At 41.9% G+C, this 19,949-nt stretch overlaps 1 protein-coding gene across 4 annotated transcripts in view; it reads right to left on the minus strand.

Annotated features, from left to right (window-relative positions):
• b3glcta (beta 3-glucosyltransferase a) overlaps nt 1–19,949 on the minus strand; it is a 251,537-nt gene that overhangs the window by 38,169 nt on the left and 193,419 nt on the right. For all 4 annotated transcript variants that reach the window (XM_067985969.1, XM_067985972.1, XM_067985971.1 and 1 more), the window contains one exon: nt 6,209–6,308. In XM_067985969.1, coding sequence (XP_067842070.1) covers nt 6,209–6,308 — 100 coding nt within the window. The remainder of the gene's footprint in view (nt 1–6,208; nt 6,309–19,949) is intronic.

The following is a 19,949-nucleotide window of genomic DNA, read 5'->3' on the forward strand; positions in this document are numbered from 1 at the left end:
CATTTATTAAAAATTGTGCTCTTAATGAAAATGGAATATGACTGCAACGATATGCAACATATGTTCAAATTTAAATAGATTAATGGGAAGTCTATTTAAAATTAATCGTCTTTTAGAAAGGCACGGATTAATCAAGGACAGTCAGCATGGATTTGTTAAGGAAAGGTTGTGTCTGACTAACCTGATTACATTTTTTGAGGCGGTAACAAGGAATTTTGATGAGGGTAGCGCATTTGATGTAGTCTACATGGATTTTAGCAAGACTTTTGACAAGGTCCCACGTGGCAGACTGGTAAGAAAAGTAAAAGCCCGTGGGCTCCAAAGGAAAATGGCAAGTTGGATCCAGAATTGGCTCACTGGCAGGAAGCAAAGTGTAATGGTCGAAGGGTGTTTTTGTGACTGGAAGATTGTTTCCAGTGGGGTTCCGCAGGGCTCAGTACTAGGTTGCTTGCTTTTTGTGTTTTTTTTTATTCATTCATGAGATGTGGGCATCACTGGCAAGGCCAGCATTTATTGCCCATCCCTAATTGCCCCTGAGAAGGTGGTTGTAAGCTACCTTCTTGTACAGCTGCAGTCCGTGTGGTGAAAGTACTCCCACAGTGCTGTTAGGTAGAGTGTTCCAGGATTTTGACCCAGTGACGATAAAGGAACGGCGATATATTTCCAAATCAAGATGGTGTGTGACCTGGAGGGGGAACGTGCAGGTGGTGTTGTTCCCATCCACCTGCTGCCCTTGTCCTTCTAGGTGGTAGAGGTCGAGGAGGTTTGGGAGGTGCTGTCGAAGAAGCCTTGGTGAGTTGCTGCAGTGCATCTTGTAGATGGTACACACTGCAGGCATGGTGCGCCGGTGGTGGAGGAAGTGAATGTTTAAGGTAGCGGATGGGGTGCCGATCATGCGGGCTGCTTTGTTCTGGATGGTGTCGAGCTTCTTGAGTGTTGTTGGAGCTGCACTCATCCAGGCAAGTGGAGAGTATTCCATCACACTTCTGACTTCTTCCTTGTCGATGGTGGAAAGGCTTTGGGGAGTCAGGAGGTGAGTCACTTGCCACAGAATACTCAGCCTCTGACCTGCTCTTGTAGCCACAGTATTTATATGGCTGGTCCAGTTAAGTTTCTGGTTAACAGTGACCCCCAGGATGTTGACGATGGGGGATTCGGTGATGGTAATGCCGTTGAATGTCAACGGGAGGTGGTTAGACTCTCTCTTGTTGGAGATATATCAGTGACTTAGACTTAAATGTAGGGGGCATAATTAAGAAGTTTGAAGATGATACAGAAATTGGCCATGTGGTTGATAGTGAGGAAGAACGCTGTGGACTGCAAGAAGATATCAATGGACTGGTCAGGTGGGCAGAAAAATGGCAAATGGAATTCAGTCCGGAGAAGTGTGAGGTAATGCATTTGGGATGGCAAACAAGGCAAGGAAATGCACAATTAATGGTGGGATACTGAGAAGTGTAGAGAAACAGAGGGACCTTGGAGTGCATATCCACAGATCCTTGAAAGTAGCAGGACAGGTAGATAAGGCTGTTAAGAAGGCATATGGGATACTTTCCTTTATTAGCCGAGGCATAGAACATAACAGCAGGGAGATTATGCTAGAACTGTATAAAACACTAGTTAAGGCCACAGCTAGAGTACAGTTCTAGTCACCACATTACAGAAAAGATGTGATTGGACTAGAGAGGGTACAGAGGAGATTTACGAGGCTGTTGCCAGGACTGGAGAATTTTAGCTATGAGGAAAGATTGGATAGGCTGGGGTTGTTTTCTTTGGGACAGAGGAGGCTGAGGGGAGATTTAATCGAGCTGTATAAAGTTACGCGGGGCAAAGATAGAGTGGATAGGAAGATCCTATTTCCCTTAGCAGAGAGGTCAATGACCAGGAGAGATAGATTTAAAGTAATTGGTAGAAGGATTAGAGGGGAGTTGAGGAGGAATTTTTTCACCCAGAGGGTGGTGGGGGCCTGGAACTCATTGCCTAAAAAGGTGATAGAGGCAGAAACCCTCATCGCATTTAAAAAGTACTTGGACATGCACCTGAAGTGCCGTAACCTAAAAGGCTACGACCAAGAGCTGGAAAGTGGGATTAGGCTGGATGGCTCTTTTTCAGCCAGCAGACATGATGGGCCGAATGGCCTCCTTCTGTGCCATAAATTTCTATGAAAATAGTCTCTCATAAAATGCTCCAATGGCTCAGTTGGTAAATCCAGCATGTAATTAAGGATTACGGGGCTGAATGAATTGGATTTCATTCCCAGTCTGTTTTGATTTAACTTGTCTCAGCCAGGCTGGCTTCAATGGCCTTGGGCCTAAACCCCTCTGCTTTGCTACCTTTCTTCCATCTTCAGGCACCTCCTCAAAATCTTTCTCTTTGACCATGCTTTTAGTCATTGTCCCAACTTGTTCTGCTCAGGTTCTGTAATCCCCCCACCACCCCCCTCCCCCCACAGTAAAGTGTCCTGAAAATTTTGTTAAGTGAATGCAACAACAACAACAACTTGCATTTATATAGCGCCTTTAACGTAATAAGACGTCACAGGGCAATTCACAGGAGCGTTATCAAACAAAATTTGACACCAAGCCACATATGGAGGTATTAGGACAGGTTACCAAAAGTTTGGTCAAAGAGGTAGGGCTGGAGGACATTACAGAGATAGGGAGGGGCGAGGCCATGGAAGGATTTGAAAGTAAGGATGAGAATTTTAGAATCGTGGCGTTCCCAGACTGGGAGCCAATGTATGTCAGCGAGCACAGGGCACAGAAAGCATTATAAATGTGCACACTATTGCTGCTCTGTTATTGTGATACTTGCAATTCCCTCAACCAACCAACACAAGTATTCATCTTCACTCAAACCACAAAACCATAAGAAGGGAAAACAGCTGCTGGTGCACCCACAGGTCAGTGTAGATGTTATTTGACATGATGGATGTTGACATGATGTTATAAGAACTGCTTGCTCTGGCATTCTATCATCAATTCTCTAGGCTGAAGGATTTGAGAACATAGCTTTTGGAGATTTATATATACAACTTTACCACTTTAACATAATTCTTCCCACCCTCCTCTCCTTAATGGTGCACCATGCACTATCCCCTAGGTAGACAGACCATCAATTCCAAAGTCTGCTAAAGGTAGTTTGTAATCACTTGCTGGATGGTGTGTATGAGTGCATGAGGATTTCATTTGTTGCTTCTGGGGAAGTATCTCTGCTTTGTGTCTACCACTGCTGTCCTGCTGAGACTGGAAAGTCACCACATGGAAAACTGAAACATGAACCCACTTTATATCATCTTGGTGCTACATTTCAGCACACCTATTCACTTTGCAATCAAACCAGCTGTCAGATTAGTGGTTTACATCAATAAGATTAACAACTACTTCATTGATTTTTTTAAGGAGTGAGATTATATCTGTAAGAGATTCCTATTTGATTCAATGGGCTTTTATCAAGGTAATTTCTAAGCTACACAAGAGTTTTGAACAAAATAACAAAATATCTGAAGCACACCATGGTGAAGGGAAATAAACTGAAACTGTGACATGAATCAGAGATTAGCTGCTTCTTAATTTCAAACAGAGAATCTATGACTTCTTAACCATATGACTATAAGGATTATGAATCAACTATTTTTATAGCATCCTATCCACTCGCACTATGTGGTCTGGTAGAGCACCATTCCAACTCCCAGCTTACTGCATATGCACAATACTGAAGTACAGCTGCAGATCCACAGTTTAGTGGAGTATTAATTTATGCATGGTATTCACAAAGCTTTTTCTTGAACCAAAACTATAATTGCAATTTTTGTTTCTGGTGGAAATAATTCAGTTACATAGCAATTAATGTCTGTAGCCAAATTTCTGTCAGGCAATCCAAGAATGCTCAAAATGATTACAAAGACAAAACACATGCCGAATTCATCACTATTACTTCCCCCAGTGAGCAAGAGGTTAAATACATCAGCCTCTCACTATCACTATTATATATCATGACTTTTAGAAAAACATGCATCATCATTAATAGATTAACAGTATAAAACACCACCTCTGTGCAATTCCAGAAGACAAGGCTATATTATATTCCTTAATGGTGCACTGGCAGACACATATCTCAAAGTACTGTGTCAAAGTAGGATTTGTGACCTAATTTTAAAGACATAATTGCACACTGCCATTTCTGCATGCTTGATTGTCAGAATTCCACACTGGCATGGAAGGAAATGGCTCTGTGTGATATATTTCCTCTCATGGCTAAGAGAAGAAATATTGAAACAGCAATATATGGCAGTACATTATCTGTGCAGAGGTGTATGTAGATCTTAGTCCGCAATGTCAGTTGCTGATCTCAGCTGTGCTACTATCAGATGCACGTGGAGGGTGAATAAGTAAAGTTCACTTCACTGCAGCAAAATGGTTTTGCATATTAAAATGCAAGATTAAAAAAAGCTCCTTTAAAAGCACATAAATAAAAAAAATAAAATAGGAAAGAATCAGTTGGGAACCTTTTATTTTATGATGAGGCTTTTGTGGGGGGGCGGGGGGATCCTTATTGTCAACAAAAAAGCATTAGTCTATATCACTGGCTCTGAAACTGTGCACATTCCCACTAGAATGATGTAAGAACTGTCCAGGTCAGTCAGATGTTGGGCACCAGCTGCTATCTTCACGGGTGGTGAGTTGGTTCTTATCTCTTTCCCAGCCAGGGCCCAGACTGGCTGAAAGAGGGGAGGTTGTTATACTTGCCTTCAATTATTAAACCAGTCTTTCTGGAATCAATCCTTTTATTCTGTCCATTGTGGTGGGTTGTATTTAACCAGAGGTTAACAGCATCCACAGGCTGTACAGTTGGTCATCTGTGAGTCAGACTTCTCAAGGAAATGATAGACAAATGTCAATATAATAGTGGCTCTCTGCTTCTACTCCGTTCCTCAACATTACTATCTTTACTGGAAATAAATTAACAACTTGGATTTTTCTTTTGACTAAATGCTGAAAGGATTAGGCTCTGAGAACTGCTTGGGTAATATTGTATTACAGAAACAAATGTGAAACAACAGCACAGATTCACTAGGATAATGCCTGGTATGAACAAATACAAATGTAAAGAAAAACTTGAAACAGTGAGACTGTTTTTGTTAGAATAGAGGAGATTATGGGGTAATTTGATAGAGGTATTTAAAATTATGAAGAAATGGGACAGAGTAGATAGAAGCAGACTGTTTCCAGTGGTTGAGGGATCTAGAACGAGGGAACATAGATAAAAGATTAAATGTAAGAAATTTAGAAAAGATAGCAGGAGAAACTTTTTCATACCGAGGGCTGTGAGGCTGTGGAATACATTACCAGAGTTAACTAATGAAGCAGAGCCCATATCAACATTTAAGAAAAGCTTAGATGGTGGTTGAAGGAAAAGGGAATAAAGGAATATAGGGACAGAGCAGGCACATGGGATCAGGACTAATGCTTGTATGGAAGATAAACATCAACATGGACTAGTTGGGCCAAATGGCCTGTTTCCAAGTTGTAATTTCTATAGAATTCTATGAAAAAGAGAGAAAAACAGGAGTGAAGAGAGGTACAGAAGTGGACCATGAGATAGAGAAGTGGAGATGGGAAAATAATCACTGTGACATACTCTATTCTGCATCATATTATAAAATATTTCTGCATTATAGCTTGTCAATATGAAATTGTAGATAGGGAGTTTAAAATGGAGCTCGGTAAGTTGCTGCTAAAATAATTTTTTCTGTTGTTGCCTTGGGGCCAAATTTTAAGCAATACACAATACCGTCTGAAGACTAACTGTTAGCTCAAGGGAATGTCTCCGTTTGTTACTGCCTATAAGCAAAATCGCATGAGGGGAAACAGGTCTCGAGTCATGAAATGATAATGGGAGCAAGTCACCATGAGACAAGACGGAGCTCGAAGTCTGTGACAGCCACAACCATTATGGAGTGTCACCCCAGATAGAAATTCCAAAAGATTTTAGAAGGAATTTTAACTCCCTCTGCCTGGCAGAAACCGGGTCCCACAGTTTGCTCAGGCATTAAAGAAAGCAAAATCTGATAAGCATTTCTTGACATTCAGCTACAATACAAAACTGTAGCTAAACAGTAATGCTTAAGTAATGTAACTTTTAATTTTATGGTATTATCAGATGTAAGCAAAGAGTTGGAAAACTGTTTTAATCTCATTCACAGTACCTTATCAATGTGTCGTCATCCACAATCATGAGCCAGGGAACCTCAGGAACAGCATGACTAACAAATCTTTCTAGAATAGCAAATGTTTTGCCACAGTGCCCTGAAACACATAAGAAATGGGAAAATGTCTCATTTAATTTGTTTTAATTCTTTTAAAATAGTACACTAAATAAGTTTTACATAGAGCCAAATTTTAATGGGCCGGATTTTGCTGTGAGTGGCGAACAAACGGTGCCAGACTTTCTATGAGCTTTTGCACGGCAAGTTCCTGGAAATTAGAGATCCAAAAAGTGCGGCATCCTCTACAGGGCACCTGGGACCTGTGTATCTCCTTAACCAATCAGATGGAAGCAACATTACTAACAGAACAGTCAGAACCAGGAATTCCAAGTTAGAATAGTAAATTCAATGTCAAATCAAGTACAGAAAGCAAAATAGAGAGGGTAAGAAAGATTGGATTAAAAGACAGAGCTAAAATTGAGAGAAAGAAAAAGTTTTAAACAAATTATTTAAATTTCTTTTTTAATGTCCAACAACAATTAAAATCTGAAGGAACGAGACTCCACACTTGTAAAAGTTAATTTTCAGTGTTAAGAGAGGTTGTTTGGCAGTAATTATGACTTACCATGCTGTTAAAGGGGTAATTAGACTTGAAATGACTTGACTTAACTTTTCTTGGCAAGTACAGGAACTTCATGCTGTTCAAAACATTTGAATGCAGAGCCAGACAGCGAGATGCCATTTTTGTGCAGCTTTTGGAGCATTTACTACCTGAAGGAATGACACTCCACAGTTTAAATTGTTCAATTTCTGGGCCAGAGGGGTTGATTGACACTGCATTAGTAATTATCACATCGTTAAAAAGGTATCTACGCTGTTAATTATCAGACTTCGATTTCTGTGGTGAGTTTAATGGGCAATTTATGTGCAAATCCAGCAAGTTCTTAAAATAACAGGGAGGCTAAGGGTGAGATGGCCTTTGTAAGAAGCAAACGGCGTAGCGGTGTAAACTGACCAGCAATTTCTGGAGATTCACAACTCATGCCATATCTCTTAATCCCCTGAACTTGCTGGCCGATTTGCACATTAATTAGGCCATGCGTCGTTCACACACCGTTATTTTTCCAGCAAGATCTGGCCCATTATATCTAAATTAACTAATAATTATAGGAAAAATAGTAGTTACTATGTACTTGTATTACAATTAAACTACAGATTTTTTTAAAAAAGCTAATCTATGCCATACAACTTGTATGTTTGCAACACTGAATACTTAATTTAAAGAAACATAATTTTGTTCTGATGATAGCAACATATTTGCAAATGTTTCATAACAAAGCTAATACAAATTGAAATGTGCAGCATATGCTATTAATCTAAAGCAATCAATGTGATATATCACTGTAGTTCAAATCACATACTTCTTAGTGCAAGAGTCTATCTTTGTCCTGTCCAGCACAATATACAACTTTGAAAAAAACAAAATCTTATTATGACAGTGTAAAACTGCACTACAAAGGCCATATCTACAAGTTTTGAATAAATCAGTTAAATGTGCTTTAAGGATCCAGAGAGGTACAGATAATACTGATAATCTGTTCAAGGTTTATTTTACAATTTTTGAGGCTATCCAAATCTCTTGATGTTTTAAAGGCTTGTAATACACTCCAATTTACATTTTGTCCTGTGAATGTCACATAACATTACCAGCTGCTTGTGAACTGTTTGCGGTTCTTTATAACTCACTCAGGTTATTACACTGACATAATACTATGTTTAATAAATGTGTGATTAAATAGGTACTCCGTTCGAGTAGTGATAAACATTATGGTTCTAAAAATCTGCAGAGGTGCAATCCATCCTGATATTCAGGGTCCCAGGCCCTGACCAAGACCCCCGCCCAGCCCGATGGGCCCACTTGCACTCTTTAGGAGGCCAGCATCCCTCATCTGATTGGGCATAGCTCCCTCCAAATTCCAACAAGCTCCAACTGAGGAACTCCCAGTAGGGGACCATGTCTGGGAAGCGTGGAGATTCAGTCTCAGACAAGGACCCCCACAGATTATCAGATTAAGCCAGGACCTGGTGTATCCAGGTGCCAACATATTTCCCCGGCCTTCTGCCAGAGATATGGTGCAAGGCCTGTGCATTTTTGGGGCTTTGGTTTAGAATTAGCACTCAGAATGAAGCAGCCTAAGAATATAGCCTACTTCTGAACACAGAGTTATATATAAGCAATAATTATTCTTTATACCACAATTGGCCCTTGTATAACCTACATGATCACCAGAAGATACAAAAGTACACAAGATATCGACCCAGGAGGCTACATGAGGAGCCAGTGAACACTGGAGCTAGTGAGGGCAGACACAATGTGGATCAGTAGGTGCAAGATATGAGCCACATCAGCAGCTGGGAGTTACGGTCAAAAGCTGCATTGATGTAAAAATAATGCCTCCATCTTTATTTCCACCCACCTCCATGACCCATAGTGGAACAGCCAATTTATTTAATTAAAGACCAGCTCATTAAATCTTAATAACTGATTCAGAAAAATACTCCTGAAACATTTGTTACTGTGCAGTAGCCTCTTAGCTAATGTTCTTCTTTTCTCTTATTAATACTAAATATCTATTAGTATATAAGCAGCTGAAGAATACTTGGAAGGGGGGAAATTTTAAAAAAGTTAAAAATAAAAAAAAGCAAGAAATTTAAATTTAAAAATTCACTACTATCTGTCTGTAAGGAAAATCAACATGGCCAACAAAGTTCCTCTCCTGAATTCATGTAAACAATCTTACAACACCAAGTTATAGTCCAACAATTTTATTTGAAAATCACAAGCTTTCGGAGGCTTCCTCCTTCGTCAGGTGAATGTCAGGAAATCCTTGAACGTTTCGCATTTATATTCAGAGAACAATACCTGGTGATTACAGATAATCTTTCCAACTGCCCGTTGTCAAGGCAATCAAAGTATTCAGACAGAGAGGTGTTACCTACAGGACCACCGAATATACAAACGGCCAGAACACAAAACAGAGAGAGAGGGAGAAACATCTAAAAGGACGAGAAAGACAGAAAATGACCCGTTGAATTAAAAAGATAACTTTTATTTGCTGGTGGGGTTACGTGTAGCGTGACATGAACCCAAGATCCCGGTTGAGGCCGTCCTCATGGGTGCGGAACTTGGCTATCAATTTCTGCTCGACGATTTTGCGTTGTCGTGTGTCTTGAAGGCCACCTTGGAGAACGCTTACCCAAAGATCGGTGGCTGAATGTCCTCGAATGCTGAAGTGTTCCCCAACTGGGAGGGAACCCTCCTGTCTGGCAATTGTTGCGCGGTGTCCGTTCATCCATTGTCGCGGTGTCTGCATGGTCTCGCCAATGTACCATGCTCCGGGGCATCCTTTCCTGCAACTTATGAGGTAGACAACGTTGGCCGAGTCACAGGAGTATGAACCATGTACCTGGTGGGTGGTGTCCTCTCATGTGATGGTGGTATCTGTGTCGATGATCTGGCATGTCTTGCAGAGGTTGCCGTGGCAGGGTTGTGTGGTGTCGTGGACGCTGTTCTCCTGAAAGCTGGGTAATTTGCTGCGAACGATGGTCTGTTTGAGGTTGGGTGGCTGTTTAAAGGCGAGTAGTGGAGGTGTGGGGATAGCCTTAGCGAGGTGTTCGTCGTCATCGATGACATGTTGAAGGCTGCGGAGAACATGACGTAGTTTCTCCGCTCCGGGTACCACGAAGGGTACTCTGTTGGTTGCGTCCCGTGTTAGTCTTCTGAGGAAGTCTATGCGATTTTTCGCTGTGGCCCGTCGGAACTGTCGATCGACGGGTTGAGCGTCATATCCCGTTCTTACGAGGGCGTCTTTCAGCGTCTGTAGGTGTCCATCGCGTTCCTCCTCGTCTGAGCAGATCCTGTGTATTCGCAGGGCCTGTCCATAGGGGATGGCCTCTTTGACGTGGTTAGGGTGGAAGCTGGAAAAGTGGAGCATCGTGAGGTTGTCCGTGGGCTTGCGGTAGAGTGAGGTGCTGAGGTGCCCGTCTTTGATGGAGATTCGTGTGTCCAAGAAAGAAACCGATTCTGAGGAGTAGTCCATGGTGAGCTTGATGGTGGGATGGAACTTGTTGATGTTATCGTGTAGTCTCTTTAGTGATTCTTCGCCGTGGGTCCATAGAAAGAAAATGTCGTCGATGTATCTGGTGTATAGCGTTGGTTGGAGGTCCTGTGCAGTGAAGAAGTCCTGCTCGAACTTGTGCATGAAAATGTTGGCCTATTGGGGTGCGAATTTGGTCCCCATGGCTGTTCCGTGTGTTTGGGTAAAGAACTGGTTATCGAAGGTGAAGACTTTGTGATCCAGGATGAAGCGGATGAGTTGTAGGATGGTGTCTGGAGATTGGCTGTTGTTGGTGTTGAGTACTGAGGCTGTTGCAGCGATGCCGTCATCGTGGGGGATACTGGTGTAGAGTGCCGAGACGTCCATCGTGGTGAGAAGTGTTCCTGGTTCAACTGGTCCGTGGGTGCTGAGTTTTTGTAGGAAGTCTGTAGTGTCACGACAGAAGCTGGGGGTTCCCTGTACGATGGGTTTCAGGATGCCCTCGACGTATCCAGAGAGGATCTCACACAGGGTTCCGTTGCCTGATACGATAGGACGTCCGGGTGTGTTGGCTTTGTGTATCTTTGGGAGGCAGTAGAAGTCTCCCACGCGGGGAGTACGTGGGATGAGAGCACATAGGATGCTTTGAAGGTCTGGATCGAAGGTCTTGATCAGTTTGTTGAGCTGGTGGGTGTGTTCTTTGGTCGGATCTGCGGGTAACCGTCTGTACTGTTCCTGGTTGTCCAGTTGTCGGTATGCTTCTTTGCAATAGTCCGTTCTGTTTTGTATGACGATGGCTCCTCCTTTGTCCGCTGGTTTGATGACTATGTTGCGGTTGAGGACGGCCTTAACCGGGATCTTGGGTTCATGTCACGCTACACGTAACCCCACCAGCGAATAAAAGTTATCTGTTTTTAATTCAACGGGTCATTTTCTGTCTTTCTCTTCCTTTTAGATGTTTCTCCCTCTCTCTCTCTGTTTTGTGTTCTGGCCGTTTGTATATTCGGTGGTCCTGTAGGTAACACCTCTCTGTCTGAACACTTTGATTGCCTTGACAACGGGCAGTTGGAAAGATTATCTGTAATCACCAGGTATTGTTCTCTGAATATAAATGCGAAACGTTCAAGGATTTCCTGACATTCACCTGACGAAGGAGGAAGTCTCCGAAAGCTTGTGATTTTCAAATAAAATTGTTGGACTATAACTTGGTGTTATACGATTGTTTACATTTGTCAACCCCAGTCCATCACCGGCATCTACACCTCCTGAATTCAAGAATTGCTCTGCAGAATCACACTGAAAACAGTTCTTAAAGTATTTTAGCGCCACAGGCACTCGCATTAATGGGAAAATCCTATTAAAAATGTTACAGTGCAGACATCACCAGGTCGGGTGATAATTAACGTTGAAATGTCCATAAGGAACATTTACAGGTGACAGACATACCGACTTAAATAATAGATACATGAAGCATTTGTCGTTGAGGAATTAATTTTTGGACACTTATAAAGCTGAATCTGAACTGGACAGCTGCTGATGTCTGGAGTTAAGCTGTACAAATCTGACAGATACACAATGTAGAGGTCATCAGTTTCTGACCACTGTCTCAATCAGACTGCCAGGGGTCCAATGAATACAACACAACTACAAGTCCACACATCCCTATACTGGACAACCAGGAAGCTGTTGCATACTATGCTGTATACCACACTACAAGACTACCAGACAACTGGTACATTATATTACTTAAATAAAGAGTACTACACAGATCCCAGTGTGATACCATATTTAAACTACTTGTAGATCCAACTGCATACCACACGAACAATGAAGTTGTGAGCGTATTATGTGTGGTGAGCTCCACGAGTTGCTTAAATGTCATGTCACAACAGGACCTATGTGGTACTCGATTTATAAAAATTGGAACAAAACTACAAAGGAATCCTGTAGTTGGACACAATGATGGTCAGCAAATTGACTGTTGAGGACAAGTCCTTGTCATGTGGAGTGTCAGCTGTGGCTCAGTTGGTAGCACTCTCGCCTCTGAGTCAGAAGGTTGTGAGTTCAAGTCCTGCTCCAGAGATATGAGCACACAAGCCAGGCTGACACTCCAGTACTGCACTGTCAGAGGTGCTGTCTTTCAAGTGAGATGTTAAACCGAGGCCCTATCTACCCTCTCAGGTGGACGTAAAACATCCCATGGCACTATTCAAAGAACAGCAGGGGAGTGCCCCTGATATCCTGGCCAATATTTATCCCTCAACCAACATCACTAAAACAGATTATCTGGTCATTATGACCTTGCTGTATGCAAATTGGCTGCCGTGTTTCCTACATTACAACAGTGACTACACTTCAAAAGTACTTGATTGGTTGTAAAACGCTTTGGGATGTCCTGAGGTAGTGAAAGGTGCTATGTAAATGCAAGCCTTTCTTTATGTGTGGATGTTAAAGAGATTGGTGGATTATTTTAAGTGAGTTTAAGATAATGTTTTCATCTGTGCAACCTTACTGAAGTGTTTCTGTGTTGGGATGATCAGGCTTTGTTTTTTGATATTTTCTTCCTTTTTTAAATAAAAATTTGCTTCTCACAAACTGTGGCAGTCATAGTATGTCACGTGTTGGAATCTGTACATATAAAATGTTAGGATAACTTGACGTGAGTAGAAAGCATTATGGGTGAATGCCTTGAGGATGGCCGAGGTTACTATGGACATCTTAGCTTGAAAGTACAACAATGAGTTCTGTGAGAAAACAGGCTAATGAGAAACTTCGAGACAATGCAATGTAACCATCTGGGAACAGATTAGGTAAGATGGAGAGAAGCAAAGACAGTATTGAGGAGGTAGAAACAGGAAAAGACGTGACTGTCTATGGTTAATCACAATATAGCCTAAATCAAGAATGAACAATAGAATAGAGCCGATCATAACATATGATTTTAATACTATAAGAACAAACATAATTAACAGAAGGAAAGCTAGCTACAGATAAGTGGAATGCTTAACTGAGACTTTGATACTGAAAGGGTTAAAGTCAGGCAATTGAAGTGCTGTCCTGGGAGGTCAGGATCCAGGTGTGGCCTAATGGAAAAGTACTGGACAGAGAAACCTTGAAGAGAAGAGGCTAATGTCTACAGAACTGGACAATACCGGTTTTAGTCAGTTCTCAGACATAGGGATAGCACATGGTGTTAGGGTTATATCATATTTTACGACCAAAAGTAGTTGTGTTATAGAAAAGGTATAAAGGTTAGTGTGTCCTAGTGACCTGTGGACAGCTTGACCTAGAGACACCGGAGATCAAACTCAAGGCATCCGAGATTTCATCCAACGGACTTGCCTGCGTGTAAAGTGTATAGATGTATATTACTCAAGTGCTTACTATGATTGACTTATTTAATATACATATATATATATATCATAAAGAATTAAATTTGCTGAAACTAGACGCTGGAACCAATTAATTAATAAGATAAGGCAGAAGCCAAAATCTTACATCACGTACTCACATGATGCAGTTTGTGATGATCAAATGTGGTCCTGTGAAAAAGTGTTATCACGCTACTGTACAAGGATGCATTTGATGGCAACATGTGTAACACCATTTTCTAAAAGGGTCTGGCCACTCAAACCAGAAACTGACTGATTTATGCCACTCTTGGGTATTTGTGTATAAATAGTACATTTTGGTTTTTCGATTTGGCTTGGGCCTCATTCTTCGAACATTTTGCTCAAAGCATCTTACAATGACTCAATGAATCTCAATGTAACTTGTGTACAATCCTTTTTTGTGCATGAGGTGGCATAAGATTGTGTAATCACGGCAATTGTAAAAGCACAGCTGTCGTACAAAATTCTCTCTGCTGGATGCTGAGAGCACAAAAAGCCCTGTGGAATTTGTCTTGCTGGAGCTAAGTATGTTTTAAGCAATGAAAAACTATATATTTGTAAACTGAAGCTTACAATAGCTAGCAATCACCTGATTAATGGTACAGAATTCGTGATTATAGTTTCATGCATGCTCAGAGACAAACGCAGAGCTATTCCATGCTTCAACTCTACTGGTTCAGCAGACAACAGCATTTGAGCTTTGCATATAAGGTACAGAGTTTCAGGTAACTATATCGTCTCAGAGTGATGCTATGCCAAGCATTGCATCTGGTATTCCACATACACCCTGACCCAGCATTGTGCCATCTTTTTCCAGGAAATTTGCACATAGGTGGCTTATGCCGATTTTACGTTCGATCCTCACTACGTGCAAATTTCTTAGATCATTTGCACCTCTCCCGTTATGTCCGCCAAAATTCAACTTAGCACATTAACACAGCATCATCCCCATGCAAAAGACCAGAGAATGTGAGTTTCCTGCATTTTGGCGTAAATATACACCCAGAAATTTAAGTGCAGCACGTTCCTACCTAACCCAAAATTAGTGTGACTGAGGAGTTTTAGTCCTGGAACAGGCCCCAAACTTTATTTCTGGAGTCTGTGATAATGATTTTCTTAGTGATTTAAAAAATAAATTCTCACTGGGACCTGTACTATATTTTATATATCTTTGAATGTTTTATTGTGGCATCTGAAGGTGTGAAAAGCTTCCACATTTGCATTTTCTGAAACATGCAGCAGTGCTTAATGTGCATAAATGATGGTTTGATGCCATTAATCTAATTTTAATAACATCAATAAGATAAAAAGGGACTTAAAGAAGGCATATGTTCCGCACGTTTCTTCAGGCCCCTAATGGTTACTTTTAAAAAATACTAAAAAAAAACTGGTTAATTTTTAAAAATAACGGCGTTTGCAAATGAGATCCGCAGGAAATTTCGACATAAATTGCCAACTGCAAGATCTGCGTAAATTTTGACATAAGTTTTAAGTAAATTCCGGGCCTTTAAGCTGCACTGTTTAGAACAAAATGTACGACTGCAATTGTGAAACAGATCATTGAAAGTCCCTATTGAAAGCAATTATTCGAAGCACTGGATAACCATACATTTGTAAACTGAATTTTGACAAGTTGCTTACAATACCCAATAATGGCTTGATTAATGATAACAGCACTCCTTACAGAGTTTAAAATATTGCCCTGGAAATTGCACTGAGCAGCGAACGAACGTCGACTTCTGCTCGTTAGTTATAAACTCACCCACTAGCTATCCGTAGGCTTCTGGGCACCAACTTGCTTCAGTGGTGAGCTGCAGAAAGTGCAGCGGTCTTTCCCGGGCTTCTGCGAGCTGTGAGAGCGGAGAAAGGATCGCTCTCTCCCCACAACCAATCAGCTCGAAGCATTCTTGACAAGCAGCGCAGTCAAAACCAGGAAGTGCAAGCTACAACAGTGAATTCAAATGTAAAATCATTTGGCAAAATAAAGAGAGTGTAAGATTAAAAGACAGAGGTAAAAGAGACAGAAAGAAAAAGTAGAAAAATAAAAATTTTGAAAGTTTTTTTTTAAGTGTCCAACAACAATTAATATCGGGAGGAATGAGACTCCACATTTTTAAAAATTAATTTTCAGTGCCAGAGAGGTTGTTTGGCCGTCATTAATACTTACCACGCCGTTAAAAGTTAGTTTAGTTCTGATATAACTCAGCATACCTTTTTTCTGGAGAGCTTAGTTAGTTAGTTTCCAGCTGGGCAGGAGAGCAAGTTCGGGCTGGTCCATTTATTCCAGCTCTCTCATTCCGCAAAGCTTTTGGAGAAGCAGGGAATCAGGTAAAGGAATTTCCGGATTTCTACATTTGATTGTGCTTACATGTGCGCTCTCTGGAACTTGCTCTTCCATTCTCCCTGAAACAATGGTGAGCATTGCTCGCTCTCTGTTATTTAACAGCAATTTCTGGGCCAATGTTTTTTTTTAAAAAGAGAAAATGTAGCACTGTCATTTGTGTTACTGATCAATTAGAATTACTGATCGACTCATTAACAGAGATATGCTGTCACTTTATTTCTACATTAGCTGATTATGTTTTGCACCTTGCAGCAATCACCAAACAGGGAACAATAATCACTGCTACTTGCTCACATGAACCACCAGTGGTCATAGAAACTCTTTATGGACTCCCAGAGAAGAGACAGAGCAGCAACAATATCAAACTGGAAAGAAATCCGTATCTTTCTGAAAATCCTACAAGGTCAATGGGTCCAATTCTCAATCTGGTACGATGGAGAACTCGCAGGCACACTCAACAAGAGTGAATTTTGAACCTAGCATTGGAAAGACATGACCAGGCTAGGTCAACTCCTCAACAGGGGCAGATGTCAGTTTGAACAGTTGACTGATAAATTTCACCTCAATCAACATAAGAACATAAGAAATAGGAGCAGGAGTAGGCCATCCGGCCCCTCGAGCCTGCTCTGCCATTCAACAAGATCATGGCTGATCTTCAACCTCAAAGCCATTTTCCTGCACTATCCCTTGATGCCTTTAATATCTAGAAATCTATCGATCTCTGTTTTGAATGTACTCAATGACTGAGCCTCCACAGCCCTCTGGGGTAGAGAATTCCAAAGGTTCACCACCCTCTGAGTGAAGAAATGCCTTCTCATCTCAGTCCCAAATGAAATACCCCTTATTCTGAGACTGTGACCCCTGATTCTGGACTCCCCAGCCAGGGGAAACATCCTTCCTGCATCTACCCCATCGAACCCTGTAAGAATTTTGTATGTTTCAATGAGATCACCTCTCATTCTTCTAAACTCGAGAGAATACAGACCTAGTCTACTCAATCTCACCTCATACAACAATCCTGCCAACATGACCTATACCATTACCATCAAATTAAACATTCTCTCCAGTATCAAGCCATGTTACAAAAGCTCCAACTCGCTCTCCAGGAACTGTAACTCCGACTTCCCAACAAACCATTACAAACACATCAGCATCCTTTAGTCCATGTTCATCAATAGATTAAAAAGACAACACAAAAAATATGAAGGAAGTCTGGGAATGAGATGTAGATCACTGGATAATAAATCATAGAATCGTTACAGCACAGAAGGAGGCCATTCGGCCCAACGAGTCTGTGAACATAAGAACATAAGAAATAGGAGCAGGAGTAGGCCAATCGGCCCCTCGAGCCTGCTCCGCCATTCAATAAGATCATGGCTGATCTGATCCTAACCTCAAATCTAAATTCATGTCCAATTTCCTGCCCGCTCCCCGTAACCCCTAATTCCCTTTACTTCTAGGAAACTGTCTATTTCTGTTTTAAATTTATTTAATGATGTAGCTTCCACAGCTTCCTGGGGCAGCAAATTCCACAGACCTACTACCCTCTGAGTGAAGAAGTTTCTCCTCATCTCAGTTTTGAAAGAGCAGCCCCTTATTCTAAGATTATGCCCCCTAGTTCTAGTTTCACCCATCCTCACCGCATCCACCCGATCAAGCCCCTTCACAATCTTATATGTTTAAATAAGATCGCCTCTCATTCTTCTGAACTCCAATGAGTAGAGTCCCAATCTACTCAACCTCTCCTCATACCTCCGCCCCCTTATCCCCGGGATTAACCGAGTGAACCTTCTTTGTACTGCCTCGAGAGCAAGTATGTCTTTTCTTAAGTATGGACACCAAAACTGTATGCAGTATTCCAGGTGCGGTCTCACCAATACCTTATATAACTGCAGCAATACCTCCCTGTTTTTATATTCTATCCCCCTAGCAATAAAAGCCAACATTCCGTTGGCCTTCTTGATCACCTGCTGCACCTGCATACTAACTTTTTGATTTTCTTGCACTAGGACCCCCAGATCCCTTTGTACTGCAGTACTTTCCAGTTTCTCACCATTAAGATAATAACTTGCTCTCTGATTTTTCCTGTCAAAGTGCATAACCTCACATTTTCCAATATTGTATTGCATCTGCCAAATCTTCGCCCACTCACCCAGCCTGTCTATATCCCCCTGTAGGTTTTTTATGTCCTCCTCACTCTCCACTTTCCCTCCCATCTTTGTATCATCTGCAAACTTTGATACGTTACACTCGGTCCCCTCCTCCAAATCGTTAATATAGATTGTAAAGAGTTGGGGACCCAGCACCGACCCCTGCGGAACGCCACTGGCTACTGGTTGCCAGTCCGAGAATGAACCATTTATCCCAACTCTCTGCTTCCTGTTAGATAACCAATCCTCCACCCATGCCAGAATATTACCCCCAATCCAGTGATTCTTTATCTTGAGCAATAATCTTTTATGTGGCACCTTGTCGAATGCCTTCTGGAAGTCAAAATACACTACGTCCACTGGTTCCCCTTTATCCACCCTGTCCTCAAAGAACTCAAGCAAATTTGTCAGACATGACTTCCCCTTCGTAAAGCCATGCTGACTTTGTCCTATTAAATTATGTTTATCCAAATGTTCCGCTACTGTCTCCTTAATAACGGGTACGGTAGCATAGTGGTTATGTTACTGGACTAGTAATCCAGAGGCCTGGACTAAAATCCAGAGTCATGAGTTCAAATCCCGCCACGGCAGCTGGCGAATTTAAATTCAATTAATTAATTAAATTCAATTAATTAAATAAAAATCTGGAATTAAAATACTAGTATGAATGGGAGGACCCTAGGCAAGACAGAGGGTCAGAGGGATCTTGGTGTGCAAGTTCACAGATCCCTGAAGGCGGCGGAACAGGTAGATAAGGTGGTAAAGAAGGCATATGGGATACTTGCCTTTATTAGCCGAGGCATAGAATATAAGAGCAAGGAGGTTATGATGGAGCTGTATAAAACACTGGTTAGGCCACAGCTGGAGTACTGTGTGCAGTTCTGGTCGCCACACTACAGGAAGGATGTGATCGCTTTGGAGAGGGTGCAGAGGAGATTCACCAGGATGTTACCAGGGCTGGAGCGCTTCAGCTATGAAGAGAGACTGGGAAGATTGGGTTTGTTTTCCTTGGAGCAGAGGAGGCTGAGGGGGGACATGATTGAGGTGTACAAAATTATGAGGGGCACAGATAGGATGGATACTAAGGAGCTTTTTCCCTTCGTTGAGGGTACTATAACAAGGGGACATAGATTCAAGGTAAAAGGCGGGAGGTTTAGAGGGGATTTGAGAAAGAACTTTTTCACCCAGAGGGTGGTTGGAGTCTGGAACTCACTGCCTGAAAGGGTTGTGGAGGCAGGAACCCTCACAACATTCAAGAAGCATTTGGATGAGCACTTGAAATGCCATAGCATACAAGGCTACGGACCAAATGCTGGAATATGGGATTAGAGTAGACAGGGCTGATGGCCGGCGCGGACACGATGGGCCGAAGGGCCTCTATCCGTGCTGTATAACTCTATGACTCTATGACTAACTCTATGACTCTATCAGTAATGATGGCCATGAAACTACCGGATTGTCGTAAAAACCCATCTGGTTCACTAATGTCCTTTAGGGAAGGAAACCTGCTGTCCTTACCCGGTCTGGCCTATATGTGACTCCAGACCCACAGCAATGTGGTTGATTCTTAATTGCCCTCTGAAATGGCCTAGCAAGCCACTCAGTTGTAAAATCTCGCTACGAAAAGTCATAATAAGAATAAAACCGGACGGACCACCCGGCATCGGACCACTAGGCACCGGACACGACAACGGCAAAACATCAAGCCCAGTCGACCCTGCAAGGTCCTCCTTACTAACATCTGGGGACTTGTGCCAA

This window comes from Heptranchias perlo, chromosome 6, assembly GCF_035084215.1.
Source record: "Heptranchias perlo isolate sHepPer1 chromosome 6, sHepPer1.hap1, whole genome shotgun sequence".
NCBI classification, from domain to species: domain Eukaryota; kingdom Metazoa; phylum Chordata; class Chondrichthyes; order Hexanchiformes; family Hexanchidae; genus Heptranchias; species Heptranchias perlo.